The sequence below is a fragment of the Mobula birostris genome, chromosome 2, assembly GCF_030028105.1.
Source record: "Mobula birostris isolate sMobBir1 chromosome 2, sMobBir1.hap1, whole genome shotgun sequence".
Classification (NCBI taxonomy): Eukaryota; Metazoa; Chordata; class Chondrichthyes; order Myliobatiformes; family Myliobatidae; genus Mobula; species Mobula birostris.
In genome coordinates this window covers 29,444,724-29,457,660 of record NC_092371.1, presented here as the reverse complement: position 1 = coordinate 29,457,660, position 12,937 = coordinate 29,444,724, and the positions used below count along the sequence as shown (strand labels likewise).

The 12,937-nt window shown below is 39.8% G+C and overlaps 2 protein-coding genes across 7 annotated transcripts in view; both read left to right on the top strand.

The window, feature by feature from the left end:
- The window catches only part of snx21 (sorting nexin family member 21), a 167,130-nt gene that overhangs the window by 134,575 nt on the left and 19,618 nt on the right, over positions 1–12,937 (top strand). For 2 of the 6 annotated variants that reach the window (XM_072239389.1, XM_072239381.1), the window contains exon 4: positions 130–2,730. In XM_072239389.1, the coding sequence (XP_072095490.1) occupies positions 130–801 (672 nt within the window). In that variant the 3' untranslated portion in view covers positions 802–2,730. Of the gene's footprint in view, positions 1–129; positions 2,734–12,937 lie in introns of those variants that run through there. The other 4 variants (XR_011882724.1, XM_072239402.1, XM_072239411.1 and 1 more) reach the window with 4 other exon arrangements.
- neurl2 (neuralized E3 ubiquitin protein ligase 2) overlaps positions 9,982–12,937 on the top strand; it is a 28,868-nt gene continuing 25,912 nt past the window's right edge. Inside the window, exon 1 of the mRNA XM_072239436.1 lies at positions 9,982–10,046. The gene's annotated coding sequence lies outside the window, so the exon portion shown is untranslated. The remainder of the gene's footprint in view (positions 10,047–12,937) is intronic.

The window sequence follows — 12,937 nt, the reverse complement described above, 5'->3', positions numbered from 1 at the left end:
ACCATGACTGTGTTTAGTGGATCATATTCTTAGTGCTGACAGTTATTGCAAATACTGTATATCGTGTTCAAAAAGACTGCAACAAATGTTTTTGAATAGTTTTTGATATGTATTTTATCTTTTCCAAAGGCCTACACCATACACGTGATTAGGTCGGGATGTTTCGATGAAGACAAGGCTCTGATTGTTCGGCGTTACACCGATTTTGCAAAGTTGAATGAAACACTCCACAAGCATTTCAGAGAAGATATGGGGAAGGTCATCTTTCCAAAGAAGAAAATCCGGAAAAACTATACACATGAAACCATTGCAAAACGCAGTCGGGCTTTTGAACAATATCTCCAGCATATCTATTCAATTGCAGACATTCGCAGGTCCAGAATTTTTCTGGAATTCTTTTACCTTCGAGATTTAATAGTGGGTCAAGGATTATTACGGGGCGGCATGTGTGAGGATGCTATGGAGACATTAATCAATGCTCTACACTTGCAGCAGAAGTTGTGCGTCTGTGACACAAGCCATTTACTCTTCACTCTGGCTTCTATTTGTGTGTGTTACCAAGAGCAAGATCACCTTGAAGAGGCCCAAGCTTACTGTGAGCGGGCCTTGCAAGGTATCGAAGAACAAGAAAATCATCCTTTACTTGTGCCTTTACTTCATTCCAATATCAGGCTCTCCTGGAAGATAGCTAAAGACAAACGCCAATCTGAAGCAAGACTCCAACAGGTCCAAGAGTCTGGAGTCGATGTTTTAAACCAACCTACTCTCAAAGAACACCTTATTAAATATTTCTTAGAATGAATTAGACACTATTCTATAAAAGGACAGAGGAAGAAAGGGTAAGCAAAAATAAAAAAAATACATTTAACTGTAGTGCCTTTCATTACTTCAGGACACTTTAAAGCACTTTACAGACAATGAAAAGTTTCTGAAATGTAAAACACAAAAAGCGATGTTGACCAGCTAATATACTTTCACATGTTTAATTGTAGAATTAAACCAGGACAGAAGGGAATTCTTTGTCTTCAGTAAAATAGTGTAGGATATTTTACAGCACCAGAGAAAGCACACAGAACCACGCATTACATTTCATTGGTCTGGTTGGTGAATTCATCAACAGTTATGGAGGGTAAATCCAGAATCTACTAAACCTGTTGGGAAAGAAGTCAAACAGGGGGTGGCTTTTTCCCCCATTTGTTCATTTAGTACAGATCTTTTGTTATGAACCTTAGATGAAGAAAATTGTGTATTTTATTTCAGCAGGGACAACCAGAAGATGTAGGCATTGTAAATTTGCTAACAAGCAGTTGGTTTATGTCTCTGTTGTTTAATTTAAACTTTTCAATTTCCATCCTGTCAGGGGGCAATAGAGCCAAAGATACCAGGAGATAATTAAATTCTGTGGAATACAAGGATCAGAACTATGGTTGGGATATTGCTTAAGTGAGTAACAAAATCCGTCTTGGCTGAGAAATTCGGAATTGACTTGGTTTAAGCAACTTTTTCTGGGGAAGGAATGAACTGATTTCCAGAACCCTAGGTAATTGTTTCCTGATATCATATCTAAGCATGAATTTTAGGTTTATATTCTTTTATAGATTTACTTTCAGAAAGCACTTCAATCTAGCCAATCATATCTTTTGATACTTTTCTCCTCGTAATCAGTCTGGGAGCATGTTGGATGATGGATTAGCCCATTGTTCACAAATGGGACCGACAGAAGATTCATGAATCATAGATGATTGCTTTCTCATTGTGAGTACCTGTAGTATCCTTATCAGAGAAATTATTAGTTATTCTGAATGAAATGTATTAGTTTGCATGGACCCAAAGCTGCCAAACTACCAATTTTCTGTTTTGAGTTTTTATGGTGATTTCTTAATTCAGGGAGTATATTGTCCTGTTCAGGATAGAGTTAATACACACCTTCAGTGAAGACTGTTCTTAACAACAACACTGCAACAGATTATAAAATTATGTGGAGCAGTCACAGCAGGAGGTGATACATATATTTTGGTATAATGATTATGTAGCCATAGCTACTGAAGCTGTTCCCAGTATATTCAATTTAAAATTGTGAGCAAAGGATAAATTTCATCCCTGTATTGCTGTAATTCTACCACGTCAAACAAAAGTACAAACCTCAGAGATTTATTACTTACAGCTAGAGGTGGAGATAAATTGTACAATTCCATTATTCAAAGATTGACCAAAGTGGCCTGCTCTCAATTATTGTTTATCTCTCAGTCAAGAAAACTGTTTGACTTGATCGCATATTATCTTTTTGGGATCTTGCTGTCATAAATTCTTTTACATTTTCCTAAAATTACAAAATGTTTTAGACTTCCTTGGAATGCAAATGGTATTATGTAAATGAAGGTTCCTTCTAAACACATACTCTTTAGGTAATCTGATGACTAACTTCCAACATTATCTGAATAACATTTTAAGAGTGGATTATAATTTTAAAATGGTGTAGTAATATCTCATGAGAATACATTATTCTGACTATTTTTGAAGAGCATATGGATAGAAGTTTAAACTTTATAGAGTACAGAGGCAGATTTAAATCTTATGAAAAGGATAGCAAAATATATTTTGAATATTGGATAATCTCAATATTGAATAATCTTGTTTTAAGTACTTATGTGAACTGTAATTGACAAGTTATGAAATAAAATGGATTCATCTTAACAAAACGCCTGAAAAACTTGAGTGCAAGCAGAGTGATCCAATATATTTACCTGTATGCGCCTCAAAAATGAGCAAACCTTGATTTATCTGAGTGTTTAAACAATTTTCTAGGACTAAGTACCATGATCTTGTGCACAATAATGATGGTATTTTAAATACACAATTATGTTGGTAACACATTTCCTAAAATTGAAAGAAAGTCTTCAGTGCATGTCATATACACAGTCCACTGGACATGTGCAGTAAAATCAGATAGTGCAAGTAACATTGAAATATGTATTCTTTTGCTTTCTTATTTCACATACATTCAGGCTACCTGTAAGTTTAAACATACTCTGGATTTATTTGATGGACAGCATGGAAGTGTACAGATTACCACAACGCTGTACACTACAGGCGACCCGGGTTCAATTCCCGTCGCTATCTGTTAAGGAGTTTGTATGTTCTTTCCATGACCATGTAGGTTTCCTCTGGGTGCTCCAGTTCCCTCCCGTGGTCCAAGGACGTACCGGTTGGTAGGTTAATTTGTCATTGTAATTGTCCGTGATTTAGACTAGGGTTAAATTGGGGATTACTAGGCAGCCCACCTTGAAGGACCAGAAGGGCCTGTTACACACTGTATGTCAATGAATAAATAACATGGACAGCTACCATGCAATCCAAATGCATGCATCTTCTTCCAAATAAGTTGCTTTAATTACCAAACACCTTGCCTCAATAGATTCTATTAAATACACTGCCTTGTTAAAGTATTCAGCCCCAACCCTTTGGTTACATGAGTTTTACAACCAGGGATTTTAATCCATTTAACTGGGTATTTTTATTTGTGAATCACATGCTCCTTTTTTCATAGGAGAGCCCAAAAAAAAAACCTAGCAAAAATTGTAAAGCATGAAAAACTAAAAATTTAAAACAAATATCAGCAGTTCAGAAGTATTCATACCCCTTTGCTCATTACTTAGTTGAACCATCTCTAGCAGCAGTTCAGCCAGTAGTCTTTTTGGATAAGTCACAATGTGATGGAGCAAGATTTGCTTTTTCTACTTGCAAATTTCTTCAAGCTGTGCCAGGGTAGTTGGCGAGTGGTGGTGGACAGAAATCTTGAGGTCTTGCTAGAGATGTTCAATCGGGTTAAAGTCAGGACTCTGACTGGGCCACTCAAGGACATTAATTATCTTTATTTGAAGCTACTTCAGGGTTGCTCTGGTAGTGTGCTATGAATCATTGTCCTTCTAAAAGATGAACTTCCTCCCCAGTTTAAGCTTTCTGGCAGGAACTAGCAAGTTCGTATTCAGGTTCTCTGCATTTAGCAGCTTTTAGCTTCTCATCAATCAATGACCAGATTTCCCCACCCTATTACTGAAAAGTTCCCCATAACATGAATGCTCCCTCCACCATACTTTACAATAGAATGGTGTTACCTTGCTGAGGCCAGAAAAGTTCCAATTTAGTCACATCTGACCATAAGACCTTCTTCCTCATCTTTACAGCATCTTCTAAGACTCTTAAGTGATGCTTTGCAAAGTCCTTACCATAAGAGCATAGGACATGGGAGCAAATTAGGCTATTTGGCCCATCAAATCTGCACTGTCATTTCATCATGGCTGATCCATTTCCCTCTCAATCCCATTCTCCTGCCTTCTCCCCCGAACCTTTTATACCTTGACTAATCAAGAACCAATCAACCTCTGTATAAAATACACCCAATGACCTGGCCTCCACAGCCACATGTGGCAACAAGTTCCACAGATTCACCACCCTCTGTCTAAAGAAATTCCTCCTCATCTCTTTTCAAAATGGACTTCCTTCTATGCTGAGGCTGTGCCCTCTGGTCCTAGACTCCCCCACCATAGGAAACATCCTCCCCATATCCAGTCTATCTAGGCCTTTCAATAAGATATTGACAGATTTCAATAAGATCCCTCTCTTCTAACTTCTAGCAAATACAAGCCCAGAGCCATTAATCACTCTTCATATGATAAGCCTTTCATTCCTGGAATCATTTTTGTGAATTTTCTGTGACCCCTCTCCAATATCAGCACATCTATTGTTAGATTAGGGACCCAAAATTGCTCACAATACTCCAAGTGAGGTCTCCCCCTTGACTGCCTTGTTTTCACGTTCTAGTCGACTTGAAATGAATGCTAACATTGCATTTGCCTACCTCACCACTGCTCAACCTGCAAATTAACCTTTAGGGAGTCCTGCATAAATGCCCTTTGCACTTTGGATTTTTAAACATAGAAACATAGAAAACCTACAGCACAATACAGGCCCTTCGGCCCACAAAGCTGTGCCCAACATGTCCCTACCTTAGAAATTACTAGGCTTGCCTATAGCCCTCTATTTTTCTAAGCTCCATTTTCTCTCCATTTAGAAAATAGACTGTGCTTCTACCAAAGTGCAGGACCATACACTTCCCCACACTGTATTCCGTTTTCCACTTCTTTGCCCATTCTCCTAATCTGTTTAAGTCCTCCTGTAGCCTCCCCGCTTTCTCAACACAACCTGCCCCTCCACCTATCTTTGTATCATCATTCTGTCATCCAAATCATTGATATACAACGTAAAAAGAAGCAGTCCCAACTAAGACTTCTGTGGAACACCACGAGTCACTGGCAGCCAGTCAGAAAAGCCTCTCTTTATTCTCGTACTTCACTTCCTGTCAATCTGCCAATGCTCTGTCCATGTTAGTTTTTTTCCGCCCTGTAGTACCATGTTAAGCAGCCTCAGGTGAAGCACCTTGTCAAAAGCCATCTGAAAATCCAAGTAAACAATATCCACTGACTCTCCTTTGTCTATCCTGCTTGTTATTTCCTCAAAAAATTTTAACAGTTTTGTCAGGCAAGATTTGTCATGCTGACTTTGGCCTATTTATCGTGTACCTCCATTTCCCTCAAAACCACATCCTTAACGATTGACTCTTCAAAGATTTAATGTGCCTTCATGTAGAAGTGCTAAAGTCAGAAAACTGATTCTTACCCTGAACAAAAATAATACAATGTATAATATTTTTATGAATTCTGGTGAGTTTGGAAGCAGCTGTTTTTGCTGTTTATTTTCATAGTTTGGCAAATTGGTGACAAGGATGTAGTTTATGGATAAGAAAACAAAAGTGAATAATGAATCATCATATCCTTTTTATTAAAACTATTCTTTAAAATATAGGAAAAATATTAAAATAATTAAGTGGTTTTAGTTAAATAGCACCCACAATCTTGTAATTTAAAAGTTAGCTTTAAAACAGAAGCAATGCTCTTGGCTCCAAGAATGTATCAAGTTCTATTTAATTTGTATATATATTTTACTTACATTTTTCAGAGTTTATGTTGAAAGCAAATACTGCAGTGATAATCAATTAGCTTAATCTATTGGAAACTGGATATATTTTGAACACAAATCCTGCAGTGTACTAATCATTTACAAAAGCAATAAAACCATAAAATCAATCAAGGGCACAGATTGAAGAGAATTTTTTCTTGTATTTGGATACTTTGTATTCCTTCAATAGCCAAATCATTTAACAAGACTAAATCACTACATATTCGAACTTTATTAAAGAAAAATGTATTTCACCATTAGTATATGTGTCCCAATTAAAACAAATGGGTAATATTCCTAAAGAGACCTGCATTAAGCAGATTAAATTCTACACAGAAGATTCAGTTTGGTATTTAGTACTGAGAGTGGTGGAGGTGGAGGAAGAGTCATGCTCACCAGTAGGTTTTATGACAGATCTGTTCATTGATTAATGACTGCTGGTCAGTTTCAGAGTGAGTGCAGTTCATTGACTTGGTTCTGCTCTTCCAGTCTGTCAGAGGGGGAGCTTGCTGCTCTCTACACCGTGTCATTATTGCCAAGTAGCCCAATGATACGTAGGCTTTCACTCAAGAGGCACCAAACCAATGCAGGTGGTGACTTACTTCTTAATTCAGTCCAGTCGTATCACAAGAAGTGAAATGGATTCCTCTCCCTTCATTGTACACAGTTAGTGAAGAATGCAGTTGAATGAAACACAAGTTTAAAAAATGCTAAATGCTGGAAAAACTCAGCCCACCAGCCAGCATCTGTGGAAAGAAAAGCAGTTAGTTTCAGATCAGGAATTATTTATCAGAACTTGGAACAATAACAAGTTAGACTAGAACGTGGTAACCTGCCTCAATGACTATTGACCAATAGCACTTACATTCATTGTGATGAATTGCTTTCAGAACATAAGAAATAGGAGCAGGAGTAGGCCATCCGGCCCATCGAGCCTGCCTCGCCATTCAATAAGATCATGGCTAATCTGTCTGTAAACTCAGCTCCATCTACCTGCCTTTTCCCCATAACCCTTAATTTTCTTACTATGTAAAAACCTGTCCAACTGTTTCTTTAATATATTTAGTGAGGAAGCCTCAACTACTTCCCTGAGAGAGAATTCCACAGATTCACCACTCTCTGGGAGAAACAGTTTCTCCTCATCTCCGAACTAAATCTTCTTCCCATCTCCGAACTAAATCTTCTCCCCTGAATCTTGAGGCAATGTCCGCTAGTTCTAGTCTCACCTACCAATGGAAACAACTTTCCTACTTCTATCTTATCTAACCCTTTCAAAATTTTGTATGTTTCTATAAGATCCCTTCTCATTCTTCTCAACTCCAGAGTACAGTCCCAGGTGACTCAATCTCTCCTCATAGGTTAACCCCTTCATCCCTGGAATCAACCTGGTGATCCTCCTCTGCACTGCCTCCAAAGCCAGTATATCCTTCTTCAAGTATGGAGCAGGTTGGTGAAAACATAATGAGTTTGTATATTCTCCCTGTGACCGTGGGGGTTTCCTCCTATATTCCAAAGATATACGGGTTGGTAGGTTAGGGTATTATTGGGCATTGTGGGCTCATTGGGCCAGAAGGGCCTGTTACTGTGCTGTATCTCTAAATCAACTCCTGCTTGAGGAGTGACTTGGATTGACTCCAATTTGCCTACCATTGCAACAGGTCAAAAGCAGATACCATTTCATTGGCTCTTCACTCAACACTGGAACATCTGTACAGTGAAATGCATACATCAGGATGCTCTTCATTGACAACTCCGCATTCAATATTATCATCCCCTTAAAACTATTAAATAAGCTCCAAGACCTTGACCTCAATACCTCCTTGTACAATTGGGCCCTCAATTTCCTCACTTGCAGACCCGAGTCAGTTCAAATTGGCAACATCATCTCCTCCACAATCATCATCAACAAAGGGATGTGTGCTTAGTTCCCCGCTCTACTCATTTTACACTTATGACTGTGGGGCTGTGCACAGCTCCAATGCCATATTTAAGTTTGCTGATGTTCGTCAAATCAGAGATGGTGACAAATCAGCATATAGGAGGGAGATTGAAAACCTGGTTGAAAGGTGCCACAACAACAACCTCTCACTCAATGTCAGCAAGACCAAGAAGCATTTATTAAATACAGGAGGAGGAAACCAGAGTCCTCACTGGGGGAATCAGAGGTGGAGAGGGTCAGCAATTTTATATTCTTTAGTGTAATTATTTCAGAGGATATGTAAGTGCCATTCAAAAGAAAGCACGACTGTGCCTCTACGTAAAAGTTTGTTAAAGTTTGGCATGTCATCTAAAAGTTTGATCAACTTCTGTAGATGTGCAGTGGAGAGAATATTGACTGGTTCCTTATTAGGAAACACCAATCCCCAACACTGTACTGTTCTCACAACCTATGGATTTCACTTTCAAGGACTTTTCATCTTATATTCTCGGTATTTGTTGCTTATTTACTTATTAATTTTTTATTTACAGTTGTCTTTTGCACATGGGTTGCTTGCCCATCTGTGCGTTTTTCATTGATCCTATGGCGTTTCTTTGTATCTACTGTTAATGCTCGCAAGAAAATGAATCTCAGGGTCATACATGGTTCTTTGATAATAAATTTACTTTGACCTTTGAGGTAGTAGAAAAGGTGGGGGGGGCAATAGGTAGAACAAACAGTCCTCTGAAAGGATCAAATAATCAGCACTTTTAAGATTCTTTGTCTATAATGTATTCTTCCTCCTTCCCCTCCACCATCAGATTTCTGAACAGTCCATGACTCATGAACGCTGCCTCACTATTTCCTTTTTGCTGTTCTGTTTCTGTAACATTTTTATGGCTCTCACTGTACTGCTGTGACAGAATGACAAATTTCATAATGTGTTTGTGATACAAACCTAATTCCGATTCTGTTGCTAATATAAAATATGTGAAGTTCAACAGTCTCGCCATCCGGGCTATGCCTGATTATGCAAATAGAAGAAATAAGGGTAAAAAGGATGGGAGGCAAAAACGGTGTGTCACAGAACATGGAACAGTGCAGCACAGGAACAATCCCTTTGGTTCAAAACATCTGTGCCAACCATGATGCCAATGTAAACTACACATCTGCCTGTATGTGGCCTATATCACTCAATTCCCTCCCTGCCTGTCTAAATAACTCTTAAATATTGCTATTATTTCTGCTTCCATCACTTGCCTTGGCAGTGTGTTCCAGGCACCTACCACTCTAGGCAACAAAGAAGATTTGCCATTTAAATCTCCCTTAAACACTCTCACCACACTTAAAAGCTGTGCTCTCCAGTATTTGTATTTCCATAAATCAACCATGAATGAATGGCCTAATTATGCTCCTATATCTAAAGAAAAAAGACACTACTTAACCTCTCTATAGCTCTCAGACTTTTAATGTATTTCTGTCAGGTTGCCTCTGAAAGAAAATAATAGTAGTTTGTTTAACATTTGCTTATAGCTAATACCCACCGAATCCAGGCAGCATCCAGGTGAACCTCTCCAAAGTCCCCATATTCTTCCTGTAAAGGGGCAAGCAGAACGGTAACCAGTATTTCAAACATGGCCTAAACGGAGTTTTATACAGCTGCAACATGACTTCCTTATTCTTAAACTCAAACTCCAATCAATGAATGCAACTACACCTCATTTTAACAGTGCAAGAGGCCACAGAGAGATCAGATTCGGATTGGGATAGTAAAATAAAGTGACAGACAACTGAAAGTTTAAGGTCATTCCCACAAAGAGATCATTCAATTTGCATTTGTTTCTCTGATGTTTCACAATGCATTCGGTTTAGTCACACTGTACTCTGGGTGAAGAAATCTCATCTCAGTCATTGAAAAGCTGGCCTCATTATTCTGAGACTCTGACCATGATTCCAAACAACCCTGCTAGCAGTACTGCAATACAAAAAATGCTGGAGGAACTCTGAGTCAGACAGCATCTCTGGAGGGAAATAAACAATCAACATTTCAAGTCAAGACCCTTCATCAGGACTGGAAAGGAAGGGAGAAAAAGCCACAATAAGAACATAGATGGTAAGAACAAGATTTTGCAGATGCTGGAAATTCAGATTAACACACAGATAATGCTGGAGGAGCTCGGCAAGTCAGGCAGGGTCTATGGAGAGGATGTCCTGATGCCCAAAATGTTTATTGTCTACTCTTGACTGGCTGTGTTCCTCTAGCATTTTGTCTGTGTTAGCCAGAATAAAAAGGTGGGGGAGGGTGAAGTGGAGAAACATTACAACATATCATTAGCAAATTCAGTTGTGGATAGGAATTAATAACAGAACTTTTACAGGATGTGCATATACTTGTAATATTTAGTACTTTGTGATAGTTATTAAGCTAGTTGATGAAGTTTCGTACATTGTACTGAAGGTAAACTATTAACAAACAAGGTGGGTTAAATGGGAAATAGTTTTTCTTCATGGTTTGCTTTCAGTAGGATTTGGTTTTGCATAAAAGACTCCTTGAGCACAGGAAACAGCTGCAACTCCGTTTTGTTTCCAGAGGCAACCCTGTACCAGATCTCCTGCAGCCACCTACAGAAGGGATAGTGAAAAGATCATGAGCAAGAGAAAATGCACCCATTACAGGAAATGAGCACCAAGAAATTAATCTCCCATTGTTCAGAGCCTTGCCACCATTCTTGCTGCTTAAAATCTGGAAACTCTACCTGGGGGAACCAACAGTGGCTGCGTCTCTGGCACAGAGTCTGGCCCTGTAGCTCAGAAGGGTAGAGAAAGGAGGAAGGCAGCAGTAATAGGGGATTCTATAGTTAGGGGGTCAGACAGGCGATTCTGTGGACGCAGAAAAGAAACACGGATGGTAGTTTGCCTCCCAGGTGCCAGGGTCTGGGATGTTTCTGATCACGTCCATGATATCCTGAAGTGGGAAGGAGAACAGCCAGAGGTCGTGGTACATACTGGTACCAATGACATAGGTAGGAAAAGGGAGGAGGTCCTGAAAACAGACTACAGGGAGTTAGGAAGGAAGTTGAGAAGCAAGACCTCAAAGGTAGTAATCTCAGGATTACTGCCTGTGCCACATGACAGTGAGTATAGGAATAGAGTTAGGTGGAGGATAAATGCATGGGTGAGGGAATGGAGCAGGGGGCAGGGATTCAGATTTCTGGATCATTGGGACCTCTTTTGGGGCAAGTGTGACCTGTACAAAAAGGACGGGTTGCACTTGAATCCCAGAGGAACCAATATCTTGGCAGGGAGGTTTGCTTAGGCTATTGGGGAGAGTTTAAACTAGAATTCCTGAGGGGTGCGAACCGAACTGAAGAGACAGAGGAAGGGGCGGTTGGCTCACAAATAGAGAAGGCTTGTAGGCAGTGTGAGAAGGAGGATAGGCAGGTGATAGAGAAGGGATATGCTCAGACTGATGGATTGAGATGTGTCTATTTAATGTAAGAAGCATCATGAACAAAGCAGATGAGCTTAGAGTGTGGATCAGTACTTGGAGCTATGATATTGTGGCCATTACAGAGACTTGGATGTCTCAGGCAGGAATGGCTGCTGAGTGTGCCAGGCTTCTGATGTTTCAGAAAGGACATGGAGGGAGGTGAAAGAGGTGGGGGCATGGCACTGCTGATCAGAAATAATGTCACAGCTGCAGAAAAGGAGGAAGTTATGAGGGATTGTCTGAGTCTCTGTGAGTGGAAATCAGGAACAGCAAGGGGTCAATAACTCTACTGGGTGTTTTTTATAGACCACCCAATAGTAACAGGGACATCAAGGAGCAGATGGGGAGACTGATCCTGGAAAGGTGTAATAATAACAGGGTTGTCGTGGTGGGAGGTTTTAATTTCCCAAATATTGACTGGCATCTCCCTAGAGCAAGGGGTTTAGATGGGGTGGAGTTTGTTAGGTGTGTTCAGGAAGGTTTCCTGACACAATATTTAGATAAGCCTACAACAGGAGAGGCTGTACATGATCTGGTATTGGGAAATGAACCTGGTCAGGTGTCAGATCTCTCAGAGGGAGAGCATTTTGGAGATCATAATCACAATTCTATCTTCTTTACCAAAGCATTGGATAGGGATAGGAACAGACAAGTTAGGAAAGCATTTAACTGGAGTTAGGGGAAATATGAAGTTGTCAGACTGGAACCTGGAAGCATAAATTGGGAACAGATGTTCTCAGGGAAATGTACAGCAGAAATGTGGCAAATGTTCAGGGGATATTTGCGTTGTGTTCTGCATAGGTGCGTTTCAATGAGACAGGGAAAGGATGATAGGGTACAGGAACCGTGGTGTACAAAGGCTGTCAAGAAAAAAAGAAAAGCTTACGAAAAGTTCAAAACAATAGGTAAAGATAGAGATCTAGAAAATTATACGGCTAGCAGGAAAGAGTTTAAGAATGAAATTAGGAGAGCCAGAAGGGGCCATGAGAAGGCCCTGGTGAGCAGGATTATGGAAAACCCCAAGGCATTCTACAAGTATGTGAAGAGCAAGAGGATAAGGTGTGAAAGAATAGGACCAATCAACTGTGACAGTGGAAAAGTGTGTATGGAACCGGAGGAGATAGCAGAAGTACTTAATGAATACTCTGCTTCAGTATTCACTACCAAAAAGGACTTTGCCGATTGTAGGGATGACTTACAGCAGACTGAAAAACTTGAGCATGTAGACATTAAGAAAGAGGATGTGCTGGAGCTTCTGGAAAGCATCAAGTTGGATAAGTCACCAGGACCAGATGAGATGTACCCCAGGCTACTGTGGGAGGCAAGGGTGAAGATTGCTGATCATCTGGTAATGATATTTGCCTCATCAATGGGGACGGGAGAGGTTCTGGAGGATTGGAGGGTTGCAGATGTTGTTCCCTTATTCAAGAAAGGGAGTAGAGATAGCCCAGGAAATCATAGACCAGTGAGTCTTACTTCAGTCATTGGTAAGCTGATGGAGAGAGGCAGGATTT